Source organism: Cyanistes caeruleus, chromosome 7 (assembly GCF_971803275.1).
Source record: "Cyanistes caeruleus chromosome 7, bCyaCae1.hap1.1, whole genome shotgun sequence".
NCBI classification, from domain to species: Eukaryota; Metazoa; Chordata; class Aves; order Passeriformes; family Paridae; genus Cyanistes; species Cyanistes caeruleus.
This window is the reverse complement of record NC_141707.1, coordinates 24,829,391-24,853,943: the sequence shown is the minus strand read 5'-3', so window position 1 is coordinate 24,853,943 and position 24,553 is coordinate 24,829,391. Positions and strand designations below refer to the sequence as shown.

Below are 24,553 nucleotides of genomic sequence, written 5' to 3'. Positions count from 1 at the left end.
ACCCCGTCGGTTTTGAAAGGTTTATAATTATCCCAGCGTTTGACGCTTAAAAACCCTGACAGCACTCTGCAGGCGGGAGAGGTGCCTGGCGCGGGGCGGGGGGTGCCATCGCTGGCGGAGCAGAGGCGAGGGCCGCAGCGCTGCCCGCCCGCAGCCTCCCCTGCCGTCCCAGGGCGGGGGCTGCGCTGGCGGAGCCCCTCAGTGCCCCCAAGGCAGGCGTCCTTTCGGGGGAGCAGCTTGCCCTGTGTGCGGGAGCGGAGCCCCACTCCTGCAGCACCACCTCTCCCTCTGCGACCTTCCCTGGACTCTGTCCCCTTTGGAGACAACCACCTGTGGGCTTTAGGACAGGCGCCGGCCCGGCACCTGCGTGGACCGAGTCCGCGCGGGCTGCGGGGTAACAGGCCGGGTTTACTCTTGATTCCGCGGTGTGGAGCCGTCAGAGCTGTTCTGTCCTGCCGCGGTGTTGACGGGGGGCACCTGAGCACCCCAATGAAGTTCCGTCCCCTCCACCCCCGCCGAAGTGCGGGGCCCTGCGCACCCAGCGCCTCCCCTGCGGCCGCGCGGCCGCCGACCTGCGCCGGCCGCTGGGAGCGGTGCCAGCCCCGCGGTGCCGTCGGGCCCAAGGCCCTGCCCCGGGACCCCACACGGAGAGGGGCCGTGGGGGCAGTGTCCCACGGGTCCGCCCCTCGGAGAAGTGCGGGGAGTTCGCGCCTGTCCCCAGCCGCCTCTTCCCGAGCGGCGGGGGCCGGGGCGCCGCACGCGTCCCCCCGCGCAGGGCCCGCACCTCTCTGCCTCCCGCGGGCCCCGGCTGCCCCCTCAGCGGCGCCGTGAGTGGCTTCCCGCGCCCTCCCCGGGGCTTCCTAACCCATGGCACGTTCCCGGCCATCCTTCCCCGCTCTCGGCCAGCAAAAGCCGCCCCCTTCTCCCCCCGCCGCTGCCAGTCCCTCAGCGCTGCCCCCAGAGAGGGCAAAGGGAGCGGCCCGAGGCACCACGGCGTGCCCCGCCCGCCTCCCCTCTGCCGCCGCGGGGCCGGGGCTGCTGCCCGCCGGGCAGTCACCCCGGGCAGACCGCTCCTCACGGAGGTTCCGCCAGGTTTTATTTAGTGGGGGTTATCCAGCGGGTCTGGAATAAATACGTAACGTGTGACAGGTCTGAACAAAATTCTTTCCTGTGCGTGAGTGGTTGATGTTATTCCGTAACTATTTCGACAGGATAATTCCATAACTATTTGTGCAAGAGACTGGAAGAGATAAGGGCTGCAGAAGTTAAACAGGCTATTTCCTGTCGGTAGGTCACTTTATTACTATTATAATTTTTTAGAATATTATTTTTAGAGGTGCACCTGTATATCTGCTAAACATATGTTTACCAACCCGTTAAAGTGTCTGCATTCACTGAGGAGCGAATGCGCGGGTTTTGACCCAGTACATTTAAATTGAAGCAAACCCCCGTGTATGAATTTGTTAGAACAGCAATTAATTGCATGAATTTTATGTGTAGTTTGTATTATTTTTCTAGGCATGCTGAATGGGTTTTAATTTAATTGTTGTGTAAAGTAATCTATTCAATTGCCCTTCCTTTATTTAATACAACACAAAATCAAGCTTCAATCTGTAGAAAGTAATTCGAAGTTCCTATTGGTAATACCTTCTATGATGTTTCACATTAATACTATATCAAATGTAATACAGTGATTTACGCTTTACAGATTTTGCACGAGTACGCTATGCATATTTGATGACACATTGCATATTTTAACAAGGTTTTTAATGACTGATTGAAATGTTTGCTAAGATATTTTTTAAGAGCTGGAGGAAAAATGGTTGTGGAAAATGTGTGTAATAGAATAGTGATAAGGATGGGAGGGTTTTGATTGACAGTATGAGGAAGCAGATGGATGACTAGGTAGGTCAGAGGTAAAGATGCCTTTGACAGCTTTTTAAGTTCCTTTGGCCATTTTGGTCCAATGAATCATGCAAAACATGTGTACATTACCAAACTGATGTCTCTGCATCGTTTACTGTTGGAATCCTCATCTTTTCAAACCCACCCTAACCTTCTTTCATCACCACTTGACGTGCTATGTCTAAACTAGATTGCAAGATCCTAAGAAGGCAAGAATCTGTCTTGTATTACTTGTCAGCATTAAGAAAAAAAAAAAAAGAAAAAAATTAGGGGAAAAAAAATCATGTAAACCTATGGAGCTAGAAGAACAACTGTGACAGATTGGCAGAATAGGCGTAAGGTGGGACACATTCTTCTTAATTTTCGCTGTCTGGTCATCACTCCCCTCCCCTAGGTAGAGCCCAAGGGAGATGTGGAGAACAATGATTTTTCTTTTTCATTCCTCCAAATGGCATAATCTGAATTTTCCTAAGTCTGATAAGAGACCTAATTGCATAATTTTCCTTTTAACATTATGCAGTGAGTGCTGTTGCTATAGTTAAAATGGTTTTCATTGCAGTCTGTTTTTTCAGGTGCTTTGCATGTCCCTCACAAATTACTTTGTCAACTGGAAATACTCTGATTTTTCCCTGTAAAAAGGTTACTGTTTTTGGAAATCTTATTTAAATTGCACGGGACAATTTTAAAATCTGTGATATAAAAAAAGAACATGTGTGTATTGGGAAAAGCAGAAAGAAAGGATTTTGCATGAAAGCACACTTTCCAGGTACTTTCTGTGCAGAATGGACACAAGTTTTCATTTCAAGTATTAAAACTTGTCATAAATGTAGTTTTCAGTAGGGAATGTGTCACTTGCTAAGATACGGGGGCAAAGTCAAAGGAAAAAATATTGAAACAGCAGAGTGATAAGTCGAGGGAAGGCAGCAGACTGTTTGCATTCAGTACCCAGCTCTTTCCAGATAATATATTTGTGGTAGGTCTAGAAAGCCACACAGCTCACTGGTAACATTTCATGCTTTTATCGGAATGCGTATTAATCTGGAAATGCAAACAAAAGCATCGCTTTTTTCAGAGCATGGTCTCTTGAAAGCTGCCTGTTTGTTCAAATATGCATGTCTGAAAAAACCAGATATTGTTTGAAATATATATATATTTAACTCTTAAATTTTTGAGCATATGTAATATTTTGCTTCTTGGATGTAGAATAATTATGAATCCATTAGAATCCAAGGCTGCCATTGCTGATTAGATGTAACTTTTGACCTTATAAAATATATTACACAATAAAACCTGTGATGTTTTATTCATGCTATCACTGTGATTTGTCATAGTTGGAGTGTTTCTAATTCTAAGGGGCTGATATGAGTATGGATGATTTCCTTGGTCTTAAGATGGCTTTTTAGGCCAGTTTTTTTATTTTTTTTTTTGAAACCAAAGGCAAAAAGGATGAAAAACTTCAGATGCTTCTGCGTAAAACTGTCTATAATATTACACGGATATTAAGCTTTAAATAAGAAACAGCTGGTAATGACTTTGAATCCGTTTTAAGAGACATTTTAGGTAAAATGTTGATAGCTTGTAAATGTGTATTTCTGCCTTAGTCTCTGATCGTGCATACAAGTTCATATGTGTGAACAACGTAAAGTAAGAGGTCAGTCCTACAAAGACTATTCACTTGTCTAAAAATTCACAGACATAAATGTTTTCAGGATCAAGGCCTTTTTCAATAATTGTGATAGTCGTGTACCTTGAAGTGACTGACTGATTTAGGATACACTTAATAATTTGAATTTTTTTTTAATATAGCAGAAACATTGACGAATTACCAAAGCACATCATCCAAGCTCCCACTACAGTCATTTGAAATATAATTTTTTGGCTGTTTGGGTAATACTTTTTTTAACTGACGGCACTGGCACATAAATTAAACTTTCTAAAAGTCATGTCAATTTCTGTGGGCCATGCTTTGGAATTCAGTTTTGTAAGTAAGCTTCTTTCTTTAATGATATTTAATTAAACGTTGGCTGCTTTTGTTTATCCAGAAAGCAGATAATGGTCTGGGACTGAAGGGTGAAAGAGCAACATGGATATTTTGAGTTGAGAGAAATTTTTTACTGCTGAAAGGTGTCCTAGTTTAGATGAAGACACCCACCCACCCACTAAGAATTAAACCAAAGTCGTAAATGTAAGCTGAAAAATGTATTTTATGATTGATCAACACCCTGATTAAAGCTTATTTCCCTTTGTGGAAATGTTTGCTGTCACATTTTTGACTTCCAACTCAAAATATCAGCGTTGCTCTCTCACCCTTCAGTCTCAGACCTCCTGCTGGAGACACTGCAGAAATATAGTGGATATTCCTCTGGCCCTGGGGAAGGCTCTGGTTCATCCTGCATTGTCTGGGACATCCACTCAAGGGCCTGGCAGGAACACCTCCTGTCTTGCCTCTTGCTCTGCGATCGGCTCCTGCACATCACTGAGATCTGTGGTGCAATGACACAGAGAACTAACCGCTCCTCATGCTGCATCCCCCCTGGGCAAACCCTCGAGGCATCTCTCCTCTCCCCACATTCCCACTGCTTTCCCACTGTACTTCTATAGCATGAGGGGTTGTACATAGGTGTTACTTTAAGCTTTGTGTAAGCTCTTTCCTGGAAGCTCAGTTTACTCTTACAGTTGGGAGAAGGAACCTTTCCCTTGAATTAGATGCAGGGTATTGAAGAAGAAGTAAAAGACTTTGCTTTCTATTGTCAGTTCCTGACTTTCCTATGGAACTGATTGTGCATAAATGATGAGGGCAGGGACATTTTTCAAAAATCTCCAAGTGGTTTAGTCACCTGTGTTTAGAAATCATGAAAATCTTACTGAGAAATCTCCAGCGCTTATGGCTCTAAATGACTTTCACACTTTTTGCAGTTTTATTCTTGGGCACATCATCGAGCAGTTATTTCAGTTATGCATCTAGGATGGCATTTGTTGCAGAGTTAGGGTCAGAATAGCATGCATTAAATCCTCAGCTAGTGTATAGTTATGTCATTTTGTGGGCTACAGTGGTTCAGTATCGCTTTGTATTGAAACAATCTGATTGTCTCCTCTTGTGCTTCAGAAACTATCCAAAGCAGGTGCTACTTCATGGGAAGAATAGGACCAAGTACTAATTGATATAGAAATTGATATACAAATTTGTTTCTCCAGTGGTAAAATAATTATGAAAACATCGATGGATATCTTACTCTACTTACATTTTTGTTTTTCACTGTTTAGATTGTAAGAATAATTGAAGCTTCCTTTCTGCTTATTGTCAAGGTTGATTCTGATGATTTAATTATCTTAATGATTGAATTAAAAGCAGTTTATTTGATGTGTGTAATACAAGAACTTGCCCCCTTTCGGGGGGCAATATTTAGGCCAGCTATATTCTTTTAATATAAAAGTATTGTTCAGAAATTGAATGGAAAGGAGTTAACCAGATATTTCAATTCTTCTTATAAGTGTTTAGGATTTTGTAATGCCCAGATCCTTTTTACCTTCTTTGAAGTGTTATCTCGTGTAGCTCATTTTTTCCTTTGTTTTAAATACTAAGAAATCCTCTGATGTTAACATTTGGTATTGTATTTTTAAATATTTCAGTGTTTCAGTTGCTGTATTTCCATATACTGTTCACTTATAACTTCTTTCTCATCACTATATAAATAAAATTATTTTTAAATTGTGTTTTTTTAAAAGGCAAATGGATTCATTTGTATAAGCAGATGTAAACTAAAGTAATGTGAAATGTAATGGCAGAAATAAAATGCAGGCCTATAAAAATTAACATAATTTATTTTAATGGCATGTAAGATTTCTTCAGGACTATATTGTCCTCTAGGCCATTTAGTCAGATTTAACCTAAAAGACCAAATCCTAAAGTAGTCCATTACTGGTATATGTTTATTTTTCAAATACACTGTAACTGGAGAAACAACACAAATGATTGTCCTGTTACGGTGTAAAGCTTGGTGTATATGTGTACATAAGTCTTTGTAGGATCAGGGCCCAAGTCTCTTCTGCTTTGGCAGTACTGTCTGTTGTGGGTTTTGGGGTGTTTTTTTTTCCTCCTGGTAATTAAAATGCAGTTCTGTCACTGCGGTCACATTTCCCAGTTATAGAGGGACAAGGGCAATGCCTGTGCTAAATACACAATGTGCTAAACAGTAGCTATATTTAATTTTGACTTTGTTTTAATATCTACAGTTGCCTCAGGATAAAGATCTAGGAGATTTCAAGTGTAGTTCTGTGTACTCAACCCTTTTCACGAGGGTTGTTTTGCTGTCAGCTCAGCTCTCTGAAGTCACTTGGATGGTGATGGTGCTATTGCATGGGAAAGGCTGCCAGGCTGGTGGGTGCAAGGGCAGGACAGCAGGAAGCTGGTGATCCCTTTCACAGGCAGGTAGGAGATGGGCTTATCTGTAACCCAAAACCTGCTCTCCCAGAGTTGTTTAGGATAATGCATGCGATTACTGAATTCCTGGCTAGCAAAGCAGCAGAGCTCCAAGCTGATGCACGTACACCAGTAGTCCCCAGATAGCCTCTGGTCTCTTCCCCTGCTAGATCTCCAAGCTTCCCAGGGGCTCCAGACCTTGCCTTTCTCTTCACCATCCTTTTCCTTACTGGGGAGCCCTTCACTGGCTCTTCCATGGCTTGATGTGTTTAGAACCAGAGCATGCAGATGAGTGCTTTCTCCTGCAGCTCCTGTGGAGGAGGCTTAAACCAGGAAAGCCTTGCTCAGGATTAGTGAAGAGGAGGAGATCCATGCTGCTTTCTTTTGTACCGAAACTTCTAAATTTACATTTACATACATTTTCTTGTGATTGTGCAGGGTTTACCTAATATAAAACATTTAACATGACATGTTTTGTAAGAATTTAAAATGTAAAACACTTTTAGCATTTGTAGTTGTATAATCAGCGGCCATTTCTGAGTTTTTTCTTCAGCAGCATGTAACAGGTGAAGTCCTATTTTTATGGGTGTTGCATTACAATTTATGGGGCCTCTGCTGATCTAACTTTGATTTGTAATAGCTTTTCGACTAAAAAAAAATAAATTAGAATTTTAACACCATTTTCAAAGAGGTTACTGGCAAGATGATATCTTAAAATAACCTACTTAAAATTTACTATTTTATAAAAATTTTTAAACTTGTAAAAAATTGTTGTCCACCCTGTACTTGCAAGAAAAGTGTGTCATGTTAAACCAATATAGTACTAATCTGTAGGATTAAATATTGTCTCAAATAATATTATTTCTGAGTGATAGAAGCCATAACCATTATGCATATTTTTTACATATATGCCCTGTTTTGCCTCAGAAATACTGAGGTTTATGTTTTTTGGTTTTTGTTTGTTTTGGTTTGTTTTTTTTGTTTTTGTTTTTCCATAGAAAAATATCAGTGTAATGCAGCTTTTTCTTATGTATTTTTCTCCATCTTGCTGTCCTCTTATTATTCATCGGTGATTTAGGAGCAACTCAGTGCTTTTATTCCATCCCATCATACTTTTCTTCCTTTTTATTTTGTGTAAGAATAGGTTGATATTATATTTGCAATATCCTCTGCAAAGTTTAATCTTGTATTACAATGCCTGCAATGACAAACCACAGCTAGTCTGAGACTGGGAATATTTTTCTTGAGTGTCTCCGCCATCAGTCTATGGTGTGTGTGTATGTCAGTTTTACCGAAAGCTTGGATGGGGTATCAGCTGTCACTGAATCTTGTCTAGATTTATATTCTAGCTGTAAACCTCACAACTGTGTGAAGACTAGCCTCTGCAATCTAGGCGATGAAACTTTGAAATTCTTCCTCGCGGCTGTTACTAGTGGCTTTGTTTCTGACAGCTTCTAATTTTCTGTACATAATAAAATCAATTATTTTGCATGTATATGCTAAAGCTAGAGGCTGTTTTTTGACTGTGCATGCTACAATTAGTTATGTAAATAGCAGCATATGCTACAAGTTTTCAGTGCTCACCCTGTCTTTACAGAAGTGTTGGCTCAGGCTCTGCTTCGAAGTTAGTTGGCAGAGGTGTTTGGTTCTCCATGGCTCAGGCTTTGAAGACATTGCTTTCTTCGGCAGCTCCCTCTCATGTTTAGTGTTTCAGTCTATAGTACCTGTGTGTACACCAAAGCCATTGCATGCCTTGAATGCACAATGGATTTTGGTAATCAGACTTTTATGCTTCCTCATATTTTTCTTGATTCATAATAGTGGTATGCTGGTAATTGTGTGCTAATTGAATACCTCCTGCTTGTGTACATCTATCTTCTCCCTATCCCACTTAGACTATTTCTTCAAGTTTGAACTTACGTTTCTGCTTAGTGATTTCTAAACCAGACCTTTCCAGAGACTCTGGGATATTTAAGGAAGTTAAATTATAATTCATTCCCATATGAAACCCTTATTATTGTCTTTTCAGTATGATCAAAGATTTTTCTTTATCTTTGCAAAATGCTTCATCTGCAGAGAATAATCTGAAAGATAGGTTGCTCTCTACAGCTCCCAGAAAGCAGGTGATAGTGAGGTAGGGTTTGGTCTCTTTTGCCATGTCCCAGGCAAAAGGATGAGTGGAAATGGCCTTACTTTGCATCAGGGAAAGTTCAGATTAGATACTGTTAAAGGAAAATTCACTGAAAGAGTGGTTAGGCATTGGAATAAGTTTTCCAGGGAGGTGTTGGAGTTCTCATTGGAAATGCTCACAGGGAGTCTGGATGTGGCACTTGGGGATATGGCTTAGGGGTGATTATGGTGGTACTGGGTTGGTGGTTGCAGTAGATGTTCCCAAAGGTTTCTTACAACCTTGATGATTCTGTGATTCTGTAGAGCAGGACATTCCAAGTGGGTGTTTTAAATGTGCTGACATGCAATTGGCTTTCTCTGGAAGATTCTTCTGGATCACTGATAAAGCACCCGATGTGGAGCAGGTTTTGACCTCTGAATCTCAAATTACGGGTTTTCCTAGTATGAGTCAGAAAACCAGAGAGGTTTGTTAAAGTCAATTGTCTACCACTTTTCTGCTAGCTCCTTGTATAGGGGTGATATTATTTAAAGATAATTTTGGTTAAGAGTTTGTGTTGTGGCACCTACTAATAGAGGATATTTGTTAGATATTCACACTCCTCCAGAATCCATTAATAACGTCAACTTATCTCTTAAGTATTAGCTCTGTGCTAATACTTTTGAGAATCATGTATATTTTGTATTTGTGTGGTAACACCTTATTGCTGAGGGCATATGATAGTAAAGCCACAATGGAATCGTAAACAGGAGCTTTATGGCTGGTGTCAGACTGAATTTAGCTGCTGTGAAAAGTCGCTGAAAAAAATAATTCCAACAAGATGTGTGAGAAGCCAAACCCCTACTGTGGATTGACCAAAGAAGTCATTAGATATATGACTAGATATAGTAGTTGATACGCTCTTTTCTAAGGAGTAAATAATTCAGAGTCTGCTGGGGGCATAAGACTGAAAATATGCTGAGTCAATATGTGTCATCATATGTGAGGAAAGATCCTAAATCTGACTATTATTTTTCTAAAAAAAGGAGCTGGCATAGTCTGAAATGTGAGAAAGAAAATGCTATAGCACAGTGTAATTGATGTGCTGGGTTGGTAGAAATAGAATTACAAAAGGAGAGACCAATCATAACCAGTACAAGCCACAGTCTTCCATCAAAATCCTTTGTTGTCTTCTAGCAGGGTCATTTGCTAGTGATTACATGCACGGGAACTCATATTTTAGAGAAGGACAAGGGTTACTCCTTGAGTTGGAGATTTTAATTCCCCCATACTGCTAAAGAGTTGCATTTCTCTCTTCTTTGAGAGAGGGTTTGTTAGCACACGCCTTCTACTTTGTCATACATAAAGTATTCACATCTTCCTATTTCTGAACGTGTGTGGTGGGTCTTGAAATAGGAAATTCCAGTAACAAAGTGACCTGTTGGTCTAGTAGCAGCTACTTACAAATCACAGAATCATAGAATATCCTCAGCTGAAGGGGACCCACAATGACCATTGAACCCAAACCCCGAGTCTCCACAGGACAACCCCAAAACACACATCATTTAACTGAGATGTTGGTAACTATACTTCTTAAAATTCCTTTGTTCAACTTAGATTTGTCTTTTAAAAACCCATACCATTAAACATATGCAACCTCTATGCATATGCAAATACTTAGAAACCAACTATAATTATGTTAATTATATTATTGATAAGGTATATTATAAATGTAGAAGTCAGTACATTAATTTGGCCTGATTAATAGCTTAAAATGCTGCTTTTGTAAGTATTTTTTTTTTCTTTGAAAGTAAACCTATTCTCCAAATGTATTTAAAATGTTAATAAACTATTAAATGAACAAGTAACACTATATTCAACATTTTTACACCATTTCTACAGTGGGTAAAATTGTAGTATAAAGTTGGTGTATACTCGATAACAATTTACATGTTTATTTTACCATCTGGTAAATGTGTAAACGATATTTTGAGAAGCACATTTCAAATTCACTTTAACAACTTATCCCCGACAATATGTATCCTATCTCATGTACTGACTGGAAGGATTTTGAAAACCTCTCAGAGAGAAATGCAGTAACAAAACATTTATTTTTTTTAGTGATGAGTAAGATCAAGCTTAGCATCAAGTTGGAGGTCTTTCAATATTTAGGAAGGATTTTGGTGCATTACTGGTGTCAAAGAGAGATTTCAGACTGTTTTACACACTATTGTATAAAGATATCATATCATCTTCCCTAAAGAAACCATAGGGTGCATAGGTAGTAATAACAAAACAAATACAGTTTGCTATGTTGTTGTATAACTGTATTGTATCCTTTCCAGGGGGTTTGAATTTGCTATCTCTTGTGTCTAAATATGGGAAGCTCATTATTAGAAGTGTTACATTGAACCCCAAGTGAATTGCTTTTCTCATGTACTTTAACAGCACTTTGACACTACAGCCTTCTGCCTTTTTATTTTAGTCTTCTGTTTATTGGTCTCTCTGGATTAAATTGCAAGCACTTTCTTAAATACACCAAACTAGAGAATATTTTGTTGTAGCTCAGTTTTTATTCACCCTTTCCTAGCTGTTACTAATCTGAACTGAAAAACAAAAACCCAACAACACTCCCCCCCAAATTAAAAAAAAAATAAATCCAAACCCCAAAAAAGATTTCCTTTTCTGCTTCCCCAACCCCCTCCAAAATTTAAAAAACCCTGCCCTGAAAGCAAGTCTGCCTGTAGAACACCTCCACACTAATGACCATCTGGCCAATCTGCAAATGAGGTTTGAGAGCAGATTTCAAATGTAGGCACCAGCTAGTCTGTGCCTTGCATTAGTCCATTAGAATTTAAAAGATTTGAAAGCATTTAGGCAGCTAGAGAACAGGCAGGTACCCTAATTTTGGGAAATCCAGTCAGGCATCTCTTTGTTCCTTTCAGGGCTCAAGTGCCCTTGTTCTGGTACCTGATAAGCAATGCTCCTTTAGAGTTTGTGGCAGCTAGTTTTGCTTGAGTATATACACATTATAATGGGCAACAGTCTTGAGACACCTTTGAAAAAGCATCGGTGAAAACACTCCTAAAAATTATTTGCAAAAATTCTAATTAACTTCTGTACCAAAGTTAATGAATTACAACTGGTTTTTTTTTTTATTTATGTGTTATTCAAATCCCTGATTAGTGCAGTCTAATCCAGAGCTGGTCTTGAGTAATAAGAGAAACCTGTGAGCTGCTCTGACTTTATGTGTGCTCCTAAAATCAGGTTTTAGCCCAATAATAATAAAAAAAAATCCAGGTTGCCATTAAACAATTTAAAATGATATTTCTATTTCTGAGGTTAATTAAGCCCACTGAATTTAACATTACTGTTTTGTTTCATTTGGTATTAAATATGTTTCACTAATGAATTTCAGGTTTAGCATGTATTTTCTCTTTTTACTTACAGATATTAGACAGGACTTTTCCTGTTTGTAAATGAGCACAGTCAAAGGTAATCTACTTCTCAGCAGACTGCTAAAGAAAATTTTTTTCTTTTTACCTCTATTCCCTTTGCTGGCTTCTTGTTTTGTCTTAGCTCTTAGCTTGTTTTGTCTTAGCTCTGTGAAAAGTGCTGTCAACCTTATGTAAACAATAACTTATTATTGTGTTTCCAATGATAAAAAAAATGAATCCAGAAGCCCTTTCAACGAAAGAGCAATGGTTGTTAAGGACACCTGCTGTTACAAAAGAACTTCCTACAGGAGCTAATTATTCAATAGGTAAAGTCCAAGCTGAGAGCACCTGAAAGCATGCAGAACTGAATCTGAAGTTTGTAGGGCCAAAAAAAGTTTTAAATATATATTGAATTTGTCTTTCTCTTTAGATTGGCTTCTGGTGTCTATATTGCAGAAGCAGATGTTCAAGAAATTACTCAGATGCTTAAAATGGTGTATAACTGGAATCACCTGGAAAAAATGAACAACACTTGGAAAATCTACTTGATAGAGAGCTGGAGAGGCATCCTGAAGTGATATGGGTTTGAAGGTAGGCAGTAAATGGACAAAGCTTTGAATAGTGGGTAATATTGCTTTTATTGTTTTGTATTAGAATTTTAATATTGCAATTTGTATAATGGAAAATAGCCTAGTCTGTAGCTATTTACTGTTAAACATGGTGCTTGCAGTCAGGAGTGCCAACACCATCAAGGAATCTGCCCCTTACCCCATGATCACACTTATCATGCTGAATTTCAAGAATAAGGTCCCCTGGCTTGCAAAATGTAAGCTGTTTCCCTTTAAGTGAAAAAATATCCAAGCCTACTAAAGAATGATTTAATAAAAAATGACCTTTTAAAAAAGTAAGTTAAAATTAATATTTAGTTCTTGTATTGTTAATAACTGGTGTTCATTTGCCTCAGAAAATCCCCTCTCCATGCTTTTCTGTGTGTCTGCTTATTTCAAAAAATTGTAAATATCAAATTATATATTCGGTGTTCTAACTCTTTTAATTACAATTTTAAAATTAAATGTGACATTTTATAGATTTTGATATTGACTAAAATGGACCTTTTAAAGTGACATAAATACATAAATTGAGATTGATAAATTTATTTCAGACTACCATATGGGAAGGCTGATTACAAGGGCATGTGGAGCACAAAGCCAATTAAAGATATTCTTACTTCTTACTGTGGACCATTGCTGCCTTCCCCATGTTCCTTGGAAGCTAAACTGAATAGCATTTACAAAAAAATATTAAGCTAAGGGTATCATCATAAATTCTCCCTTTATGTAGTCCTGTTCTCTATTGACAGTCAGATTTGCATCAGAGAACATGACACCAGTGACTTGCTGGCAGCTTAAGTAATTGGGGAAAAAAGTGGTTATTCATATGGAAACAGGAGTTGGCTCATTACAGCCAATCACCTGAATAGCAAATGGTATGGTTGCCAATAGATGGAGAAAAAGGCAAGTCTAGTGGAAAATAGGAGCATTTAAAGGCCAAGAAAAGACATATGGTCTGTCTATGCTTGCCTTATACGCCTGGAAATTATAAATTAAGCTACAATATAGCCCACCACCTTAATGTGAAAATTTTCCAATTTTTCCCATCTTAATTTTAAGAAACTTAACAGATTTGGCTAGTAACATTGACTAGTTCTTGTGTCAGCATTTAAGTTCTATATGAAAATAATAGTTGAATTGATTTGTATGTAGTATTTAATTCTGTTATGGCCATAAAGGATGTACTTTTGAAACAAACTCTCTTTCATAGCAATTGTAAATGTGGGTGTGTTTTGTCCTTTACAGATGCCTATATTTTCATGAGGGTAGGCAAGAAAAAAAGAGTGAATAGTTCTTGGCAGCTACTTTTTGTAAGGTAAATACTGTAGAGGTGTCTAGAAATTTGTCTTAAAGCACTGTAAACACTTCAGTGTCTATAGTTCTCATTCTTTGTTGGTTGTAGTAATAATTTTAATTTATTGTTCTAATGCTCTTCTGTACTCTGTTATTCCTATAATGAAATAGGAGTCCAAATTTAAGTAACACTGGACTTATTGAGGTGGCTACCTGCCACCCTTTCTGGTAAAGCATTAGTAAATGTTGAGAATATTAAATCATTTTAAATGTGCTTGTACACATTTCACTTGAGACATCAAGTTCTTGAACATCTCAGTCTGAGTTTTAATGAGATTTTATATGGCTTCAAGACTGTGAAGGCTTATAGCCATTTCTTACTTGTGTTTTTTGTTTAATAGATTCCTTATTCTAAACCATCCCGTGATATATAGTCACGTGGAGAACAGATGCTGAATTCTGCCCTTTTTTAAATGCCATGCTCTGAAACTCTGGTGGTTTCTCCTTTTCACTTAGAAATAATGATAAAACAACCAACATAGGACCATGACATGAGCTTCCTGGCCTTTATTTCTCCATTTTATGTACCTGAAAGAGTTATTCAAATTTTACTTCTGGTTTTCATTCATGGGCTCTGAAAATATATAGCATATATTACATATTCCAAAGTTTCTTTGACTGTGGCTGAAAAAAATATGAATCTCTGCTTAGCTGGTAAGTAATTTCTGCCTTAATTGTAGTGCTATAGGAACAATGAAGCTTAAAATTCTGTTTTGAACAAATTTCAGATTTAATGGAGGAACAGTGTACAGAAAAATGATGTATTATAACTAACGTATATAAGGTTTGACCTGTGATAGGTCTTGTCAAAGCCATGAAACTTGGAGCTGCATAAAAATACATATAAGCTTACCTGAAGTAATTGCATCTATGGAGTTTCTAAAATGGATCCATTGGTGACAGAGTACACTTGGAGTTCTTACCCCACCCTTCCCAGGGTTTGGTGTCTTCACAAGTAGCTCTGTGCTCCTCTTTCTTGCTCTTTCTCCACAGGTGAATGGCCTGCTGTCTTAATTTCCCTATTTCATTTCAGCACAGGCACAATCAAATCATCCCAACTGGTGACCCTTCTGACAAGCAACTGCAGAAATGAAGATTTTTAATCCACTCTAAAACTGACACATGTCCCATATGGTTATTTTGGGCTTTCTGGGTTGCAGGGTAGTGTAAATATTTACACAATTCTGAAAAAACATTGCTAGGAAAAGTTCTTAAGAAAATAACTCATTATTCTGGGATCACCCTGTGCTTAAAGTAGCAGAAATTTTTATTCCTAGAAGTTCCATCTTGGTGACGTTTTTCCATTCAGATCCATAAATCATCCCATAACTCTTCAATGAACCCTTACCAGGTAAGACCAGCCTAAGTAACAACAGTCTTTCCCCACCAGTATACACTGGCATCACTCATTTACTGTAGCTCCAATTAATGGTAGTAGAAGTTACACTTGTAAATTCCCCCACGCATTAATGAGTGAACAGACCCCCTCTGTTTAGTTAACCATCTTCCAGTTACCTGGCACTTTCCCCATCCCTTGTGAGATCTCAAATATTTAATTAAAGCCTTTCCTTTTTTTTTCCTTTTTCTTTTTTTTCCTCCCCCCACTCTCCTTCATTCAGTTTGTTGAGTTGTAATTCTTGTTGGCCTGATGCCTTGGCAACATTCAGCACTTCTAATTGCCTGTATAGTCTGGCCTAGTCATGGAGCCTTTTAACTTTCATTCAGGCTTCCAGCAGTATCAGCCTCACTGGTCACAAGCTTCCCACTCAGGTTCCGTTCACAGCCCTTTTGCTGATTACTTGTTATGTATTTAAAGAGCTCCATACTGTTTATTTCATTTCCTGTTTGAGATAGTCTGTTTGCTTAATTTTTTTCTATGCTAATTTAATTTTAAACATATAGGGCTGTCTTCCTGGTCAAACAAGCCAGAATTTTGCATCCATATGCTACATTAAATAATAATAAAACAACAAATAATAGTCAATGCTTTTTACTTCTATAATGTCTACCATTCAATGATCTCATAGCATTCTTATTTTACAAGTGGTAAAATGGTGTCAAGAGACATGAACTACTTGTTAAACAATATGTATGACATCTGTTACAGAGCCAGACACAGGATTGAATAGTTTGGTTTTCACTAATAGCAGTTAGTCTAAAAATTGCAATATGCTATAGGAATTATTAGGTTAAAATGTGCTTCAAGAGAGTGGGCTGTACCCTGGTGGAGACATGTATTGTAGAGACTTTTGTTCTCAGAATATCATCTTTATTGGCTTATAAGGTGCAGAACGGACAGGAAAATCCAATGGATATTCATGTGGACTCTGTAAAGGTTAGTAACACGTGTAATTTTGATTCATGTTGATTTTAGAGGCACTATTATTAATCACAAATAGCCTGGTGCATTTTTTGTTTCATTTTGTTGTCTGTGTAAAGGTCTAGCATTCCCGTTTCCCTTTAATTTCAGCAAACCTCTGGCTTACTATGGCTACAATAGCTCATTTATGTCTCTGCAGACATAATATGCTAATGTTATGACATACGATAATATTTTCTGGATGCGTTCTTTTTCAGTGTCAAACAGCACACACAGATAAATTGAAAATGGTCCCTATAATTCTTGGTTTTTAAGGCTGCTCATGCCCAGCACCTGATCGTGGCTCTGTGCTGTGAACGCAGCTAGGACCTCATCCATGGCCAAGGTCAAATTCCTTTGGTCGCTCTGCAGGAGTCAATAGCTGATTTAATGCCTGCACTCTGCTTTCAGAAAGTGCATGCTCATATTTGCTGTTACTGTGTACTTAAAGGAAGATATTTCATGTGTGTGTTCTCCTTCCCAAGATCAGAATGCAAAGGCAAAGAAGAACCAACACAATTGCATCGGTAGCAAGGGTGAGTAGAGGCCAAGCTTGAAAAAAAGAAGGAACATTTCCTGCTGGCTGGGGTAGGTTCCCTGACATGGTGGTAAGCATGGTGAAATGATCTTTCATGGTTTTCAGGAGTGAAATCAGATTAGTTCTTCTGGTGACACAAAGTTTTCCAGAGACTCCACAAAAATATCAAGGTGTACTAGAAAGCTAACAGCTGAAATACGTGGAAGTAAAAAATGTTTCACAATATCATTGTATCAAAAGAAAAATCTTGAAATGAAATTTGATTGTTTCCTTAAGAATAACTCAAATTGTTATAATGTCTGAAAAGCAGCAATATACAAAACAGCTTGCTACAAATACAGGATTTCATTTGTAACACGAATGTACGTCCACTTATTTCTATATTTCTGCTTGTTTGACCAGTGTGTGTTCTGACCTAAGTCCTAAGTATAATTTGGTGCCCATGGCTGCATCTGGGCTTCTTTTGGATAAGGACTGTGTGGGCTTTTGAACAATAGTCTGCCAAGCAATGTATTATGAATCCTAATTGTTTTAGAAAACAGTTGTTCTTTTTCTTCAGCAAACACTGTCGAATCCACATTATTAACATAGATATATATAATCGTTTTGAAAATCATTCTCGGTTTGAAGAATTCTAATGCTTCATACAGTGATTATGCAAAAGTCTCATGTATAAGCAATACCGATGTTACTGGAAGCGCCTCTTACAGAGTCCAAATATAGCAGATCAAATCAAAACTGTGCTACATCTTAAGCAACTGTTGACCCATTTCCATATCAAATTGGTTTCTGTTATAGAAGACTTTGCCTTTTCTTTTGGAGATATTTACTTGCACAGTTCTAGCTCAAGTATAGTAACAGCACATTTTATTCTAAGGTAATTTAATAATCAGTCAATTGTGGGGTTTTTTTTTTACTTGGTTTATTAGCAACTTTCTAATTAAGAGACTGTCATAATAAAAAGCTTGTTTCTGCTCTGTGGTATGTGACTGTACCACCGGCTCCTGTAAAATCAGTTGCCATGATTCAGCACATGCAGGAAGCTGGTGCTAGGTGCTATGCCATGTGCAGGATGCCCACCAGTTGGCTTGATAAGCTCAGTCCTAAATATCTAACTTAAATAAACTGAAGCGAGGAAATTCTATTTTAAAATTTTCACTTTGCCCCTTGTTTATCCTGCTTTTTTTTTGAGGAGGCGAGGGGTGGGGGGATCAGCACAATTAATAGACTATGGTATATCAGTCAAATTTGAGAGATTGCTATAAATACCTAGAGTAGGAAGAAGGTGAGTTGTTAGAGGTGTAACTTCTTTGTGTCACTTTGTTAGAACATTAGCAGTATCTCAATATAGATTTCCTTTTTGGCTTCTAATGGTCTATTCATTTCACCAGGGAGAGGATGGGGAGAATGTGTCACTGCTGTTTTTCTGGCATGAACTGCCATTCCCTTTGGTGGCTCCTGGAGTCTCCCTGGGCGGCAGCGGTCCCTCCGGCGGGGATTGCTGCCAGAGCTGGCTCTCTCAGCTGCCACATTTCCTACAGCTGTGCCATTGTGCGTGGACATCAATGTAGGTGACATTGCCAAATAGTAAATCTCAGGCCCAAGTAGTGTTTTAAAGCAGGATTTACTTCTTGCACAAAAAATGTATAGCCCAGGCAGCAGGCCAGCTGGGACTGCAGCAGGCTTGCCAGTGCCCGTGCTCCAAATAATCTATTATGTTGTATATGATCAAGCCACACCTACAGAATTAATTACATAATATGAACAATATTTGAATGTTACTAGTTAATTTGCTTTTTTCCAATGGCTGGTATTTTTTTTTTTTTATTTTTATGTATGTATAAAAGTCTAAGCATCTTAGACAACAAGATGCTTGTTTAACATAAAAGGGTCATTCACATTATAAATACTACGGTAAATAATATTATTTGAAATATAAATGTAATAGATTATTTAGGTGATTTTGATACCTTAACAGTGGTTCTCTGCTGAGATCATAGATTTTTTTTGTCATTGGTGACTGTACAGATGTACAAGAATATAATTTGTAAACTTGGTATATTTGTACCTTTGCAGTCTCTCCTTTGAAAAGTGGTTTCTAGTCATTTGGGAGAACAGTGTAACTAAACATCTTTTCTGGGGATATGGTTTTACATGCCACCTCTCAAAAGACATTTCTGATCTATGGTAGCAGAAGCTATTCTTTCCTCCCCAAGCTCAACATCGGTATGTTAAATATAGAAATGACAAACATGTGTGGTTTTATGTCTCATGTCAGAGATGATGCCTTCAGAAAGCACAGCCGTTTCCATTACAATGCCAGGGCAGGGTACAGTATTAGCTGACAGGCATGTGAATCTCTGACAGGGTCTGTCCTCATGGCAGAGCTGGCAGGTTACAGCCTGCTTCAGCCTTCATCTCCTGCTCCTCAGTGGTGCTGAGCTCTGTGTTCTCCACCTCTGTAGTGGACCTCCAGGAGCATGGCACTGTTGAGGGCCTGGTGGGCCATGAGAAAAGCTGCCTGTTCTGACAATAATCTGTAAGGGAACATTTTCATATCAGAGAATGCAGATTTTTTGGAAATGGCTTTTTAAATGGAGGAAGTTTGTTAGAAGAAGCAAGCAGTGTCAAGAAACCTAACTGGTTCCTGAAGGTTCCTTTCCAGGCTGGTATTCCAGCTTTATGTTAACGTGTGCATCAGGTTGCTCTCATAATTGGACTGTTTTTGATCCTCTCTGTCTTACTGATAAACCTTTTAAGGCTGAAGGACACAAGTTTGTTGTTGACTTCTTCCTGTTAGAAACCCAAACATCTTGTTGGAAACGCAAAACCTGTGAGGCTTTGAAGTTACTGTGCAAGCCAGGGCTTATAATCTCCAAGTTTCTCAGAGTAAGTGGCCCTTCACTACTGATTATCAGGCCTATTGTAACTATGAATGTCTGTGATTAATTACATTATTGTAATTTTACAGTGCTAGAGAAGCAAAACCCAAGTTTGTTATAATGTTTTAGGTTATCTCTGGCTGCAGACTATGAGTATGCTAGATGTATTTGGGAATTTTATGGCAAATGCCAGCTAAGGGAAACCTGAATCTAGACTTAGGTATCCAGCATTTCGTCTCTGTGGATTACAAATCTATCTGAAAGCAGGGAAAGAGAAACAAATCCTTTCATAAATCAAAGTGGTATTCTCCAGCTGGAATCCTGTTATACATCATCAGATACAGATACTATTTTTAGTGAACTCCTCAAATTAATGGCTTTTTTTAAAATGTTCCACTGCACTTGAAAAAATGAAGAAATGAACCCCATGTAATTGAAAAATGCTTTGGAATAAATAAAACAGCTGTTATTAGCATTTAGCTTTGTATATCATAAGACCTTTTTATGTTCAGGTTTGGTGATTATGCAACTTGAGTCATTCTTAAATCAGAGACATGGGTCTGAATCACAACTAAACAACTCACTTTTTGTTTTCCTTCGGGGATCTTCAGCCTGGCTTTGTTCAATGAAACTGAATATGCCACATTAGAGCACAAGCAGATGATTACCAACAATGTTTATTGATGCTACCACTAAGAGAAAATGGCAGACTGATATAAAATAAAGAGACTTAGCAGATGGGTTATTGGCATTTGAATTGGTTGAAATAGATTACTGATTTTACCCCAAACCTGCCCTTTTATGAACACTACAGTATCGTCGCTTGTTGTAGAACTGTAAATCATATTCATTCTTATAAAATTATTTCCTGTTCCAACCCAGAGTATTTATGATTATATATGCAAACAAGATTTTATTACCAGGGGAATCTAAAGCAGGGTTCCTTGTTAGAGCTCCTGTCAGCACTGACTTGAGACGTAAGCTGCCAGCATAGAAAGTTAGATTAAAAGAAACATGTATTGTTTCTAGGCATCCCCTTAATATAAAACCAGCAAAAAAAGATCTGCAAACATAATTAGACACATGGCTCTAATTGAAATCAATGGGAATTAGAATCAACATCAAGGAGCCTGACTTTCAGTAAGCTGTGACTGAGCAGTGCCGAGAACCACATGAGCCTGAAAAGGGATTCAGACAGCCCAGATCAGGGGCAGAGCTGAGAACTGCCTCGAGTCTGCTAAAAACAAAATGCAGATGTAGAATAGGCTAGGATGAGTATAAGAAATTAGGGCATTCAGGCTCTTTGAATCTGGCTCTGGGTGCCTAAATAAGGCTGTAAGATCTTGATTATGGTAATTCTCACGAACTCCAAGCTAGTGTGAGGAGCCATGCTATGATTGATTAGTACTTTGGTTTTAACATTGAGCATTTTGTGCTATGAGCATCCATCAAGCCCTGCAGGCTTCATTACCCTTTGTTGTGGGTCAAGACATGTTCTTTACGTGTAGGTCATCAAAACAGTCCGGACTCATCAATATTTGTTCTGGAGGCTTTTTGCACTGGATATGGTTCTTGATATATTTGAATTAACAATGACCCTTAGTATCCAGGATGATTCATCACAATTGCCAATGCATATTTATAGCAGCAAAAATTCATTCAGTGCTAGTCAAGGAAATCGTGTGTGAATTTAAGTCCAGTTGGCAAGGTAGTACAGTATCTGAAATGTTGGCTGTGCAGCAGCTGTCATTCTATGCCAATCTATTCTATCATACAGTAAGCAGGTGGCTCACACATATTGTTTTTACTACATATCATTTTAATTTTGCAATGTCTCACTGAAATAGGAAATGTGTGCTACTGATTTCAATAAGATTTTCTTTATTGAAGCCAGGAGAGCATGTTAATAGCATGCAGCAATTTACAGTGTAGTTGAAGTAATACAGCAGCTGGTGAACCTGTTTATTCCCTATGGCTGTAGTTGTATATTGGTCTTAAGTGTAGCTAATTAACTTCTATTCATTAGAGATTTTACAAAAATTCAAGCAGAAAAGAGAACACAAGCCTCAAACCATTCGTGTTCCTTCAGCACCCTTTTGTGAAGCCATACTGCAGCAGCCCATCTCCTCTGGCAGACATGTGATGTCCTCAGGCCAGCCGAGGGGGACTCTGTGATCTTCTGTGTTTCTCAGATTGGTAAATTTTTTGAGGGCTTAATCTGCTAAAGGAAATATCTTCACCGTGATGCTGCATGCTAGCTGTTGTGTGGGATAATGGTGTGTCCATATATTATAAAAATCAGTTTTCACAATGCAGCCCATTGGTATTTTGCCACTTGCCAGCATTAGTGTTTGTGTAGGTCAGGTGAGGCTGGCAGGGCAGGCTGTGACAGTGTCCCACTGAGGACAATCTGAGCATCCCTGTACAAAATGTTTCTGGTATTTTATGGTCACCTTGGTTTGCTTGATTCTCGGGACATTTCTTAGCCTCCTCTTACATTTTTTTGACAAATAATATTTTTCTTTTGCACTAAGCAGGAACTCCTACTCAGTTTTAGTTTCTGCTTATGATTTTAATTTTCAAATATTTTTTGTTGGCCTGGGGAAAAAAAATCTTTTTTTTTTGTCTGATTGTAACTTCTATTTATAATATGGGAACTTCTTTTAAGACATTTTTTTTGTGGAAATTACTGTTGATAGAACTGATAATGTATTCTATTTTTTTTTTCCTCTGCTAGTTGTTGGTTTGCCTTTCATTTAGAAAGGATATTGATAGCAGAGCCCTTATTTTGGTAAGGTGTTTCAAAAGTGTATTATCTGAGGGGTTAATCAGGTTAAAAAAAAAAAAGAAAATATCCAACCTAAAATAACAAAAATAATAACTGTGAATCAGGAAGGAGAAGGGGACAGAATAAAGAAATATACTATATGGTATTGCTTTTATCTCTTAGGTAAAATTCAAGATACAAGGTTCAAGATCAGGTGTTTTGGTGAAGATAAGTTTTTGCTCAGGTGAGTAACAAAGCAGTAATAGCTTACCTGACTTCTCCTAATAGATTTTTTATTGTCCCATTCTCTTTGTGTTCACTTGGTCCTTCTCTTGCTTGCATGTGTTTGCTGAATGTCTATTCTTGCTTCCTCTGACTTTGTCTATTTTCCTATGTCCTACAAATTTCTTTCACCCTCCCCTCCTCTCTGCTGGTGATTTCTTTACATTTCTGTTCATGTCTCATTTCAGGCTGAATGTTTGTTTCCTCTAAAAATCCCACTGTGGCTTTTATGCTTTTCCAAAACAGAAGCATTGAGGCTACAGATGAGATCAAATGAAGGATCAACATCCGCCTTCTTTCTAAAATTCGCTGTTTTCTACAAGTTAGTAAAGTATCACACCTCTTCGAATCGAGCTACTGGATGCCCTGGTGGAGCAGCTCCCTGCAGTTGTGGCATTTGAACACTGAGTGGCACTAAAGCCCACGGCACCGGCAACGCAAGGTATTCCAAAATCGGTCTTAAACGCAGGAGGATGCAAACGACTAGGTAACTGCTGAAAATGCTGGATTTTTGTATGACAAGAGAGGGAGGTTTTATAGATGCAAACTTGTAACAGGCACATCCTGCATATCTTACACATGTTGCCTCTCAAACTACTTCTGAGGAGGAATTTATCTTAAGCTTTACTAAGGGATCATTCTGGATCTGCTGAAGAATTCTTCTGACTATATTTTTTTAATATTTTTTGACCTTAATTCTTAGGTTCAAGCAGGTGCAGTATATTAAAAACAAGCCATTCTCCTGGAAGTCCTGTATAAATTTGATATTCAAATACAATTTCTTAGTTTGTTTAGCTCAGAGAAACCATGGAGAAAAGCCTAATGCTGTAAATACTCTTAAACAACCATGATGTTATTTTTAAAAATTATTTGTGACCAACAATTCAGATTTTGCAATACCCCATGGTTCTGGGGAAATTTTGTATGATTTAAAGTTATCTGAGGCCCAGCTCCTGTCTGCTTAAAAGGTATAGATTGATCAAAGGCTTTCAATCTTCCTTCAAAAATAAATAGCTCTTGCTTTTATTGTAGGAACCCTGTTTTTTTGACTAGTCCATGACATGAATGTTACATTTAGTTTTCTTAAGAGGTCAAGATCGTCTGTGCTTTACTTGAACAAAACATCTGGGACTTGACCTTAGACAGCTGCATTTTGTGTTTGGCAGTTTTTACTGGCACTCAGGTCAGGCCTAGATTTGGCACATGGCCCTCAATCACTGCGCTGAGGGCAAGACTGAATTCCCAGCTCTGGCCTGAAATTCTGGAGGTGTAGTTGTAGCATGTGCTTAAAAGTGAAACTCTGGGGAAAACCATCAGTTTTAGGTTGACTGTGATGGTCTTGTTTCAAGGTGTGACTTAGATGCAGCAAACACATGAGGCAAGTGAAGCTAACTATAGAAATTGCTTTTATCCCTCTTCTTATTTTCCATCATTCCCTATGACACTGCAGCCATTCAAACTTCTTTTATCTTAGTGTGGTAAATCAGTTTCTGAGTGTCACAAAGAATTGGTTTTGTCTTTTAATCCTGTCTGAAGGGTGACAGGATCTTAACAGTATCTTACAGTTTTTCTTACTTGATCAAGCTTCAATTATTGATTTGTGTATAGAAGTGTCATGCCCTATTTATTTAGTTACAAATCAGACTGTGTATTAGTGATTACTCATTTCTCTTCACAGCTGGCAGATGGTTGTTAGCTACAGAAGGATTTAAAGTGAGCAGGGAGGGATGGTTAGTGGCATGCATTACCTTTTGTCACCTTTCATCTGCACACTGCTGCACTGCCTTGCTTCTTCACACCACTTTGAGGGAGGTAAGAACTTCCATTTAAGTGAAGCTGAGTCAGCTGGACAAGGTCTGTCATCATCTGGAAAAGTCAACAGTTTCCATAAT

The 24,553-nt window shown here is 38.6% G+C and overlaps 1 protein-coding gene across 4 annotated transcripts; it reads left to right on the top strand.

The window, feature by feature from the left end:
- The first annotated feature begins 1,215 nt into the window (after positions 1-1,215).
- On the top strand, positions 1,216-22,900 carry LOC111932156 (uncharacterized). Of its 4 annotated transcripts, none has more exons than XM_086898594.1 (9): positions 1,216-1,287; positions 11,883-11,927; positions 12,112-12,195; positions 12,300-12,460; positions 13,726-16,168; positions 16,683-16,728; positions 19,531-19,619; positions 22,563-22,623; positions 22,850-22,900. In XM_086898594.1, exons 5-9 carry the CDS (start codon positions 16,028-16,030, stop codon positions 22,852-22,854), a joined length of 342 nt encoding a protein of 113 aa, XP_086754720.1. In that variant the 5' UTR covers positions 1,216-1,287; positions 11,883-11,927; positions 12,112-12,195; positions 12,300-12,460; positions 13,726-16,027; the 3' UTR covers positions 22,855-22,900. The 4 variants fall into 4 exon arrangements, with proteins under 4 accessions (XP_086754720.1, XP_086754722.1, XP_086754721.1 ...); XM_086898596.1 differs by lacking the exons at positions 22,563-22,623; positions 22,850-22,900 and adding an exon at positions 18,122-18,297 and having other exon boundaries at positions 13,726-13,795; positions 16,118-16,168; positions 16,678-16,728; positions 19,531-20,354; XM_086898595.1 differs by lacking the exons at positions 22,563-22,623; positions 22,850-22,900 and adding an exon at positions 18,122-18,297 and having other exon boundaries at positions 13,726-15,184; positions 16,118-16,168; positions 16,678-16,728; positions 19,531-20,354.
- Positions 22,901-24,553: the final 1,653 nt, after the last annotated feature.

Coding starts and splice junctions, on each gene's coding strand:
- LOC111932156 (XM_086898593.1), top strand. CDS start 16,028: ATGTGCTTCAAGAGAGTGGGCTGTACCCTGGTGGAGACATGTATTGTA. Junction 16,729..18,121: donor CAATTGCATCGGTAGCAAGG/GTGAGTAGAGGC, acceptor TCATTTCACCAG/GGAGAGGATGGGGAGAATGT. Junction 18,298..19,530: donor CATTGTGCGTGGACATCAAT/GTAGGTGACATT, acceptor TCTTCCTGTTAG/AAACCCAAACATCTTGTTGG.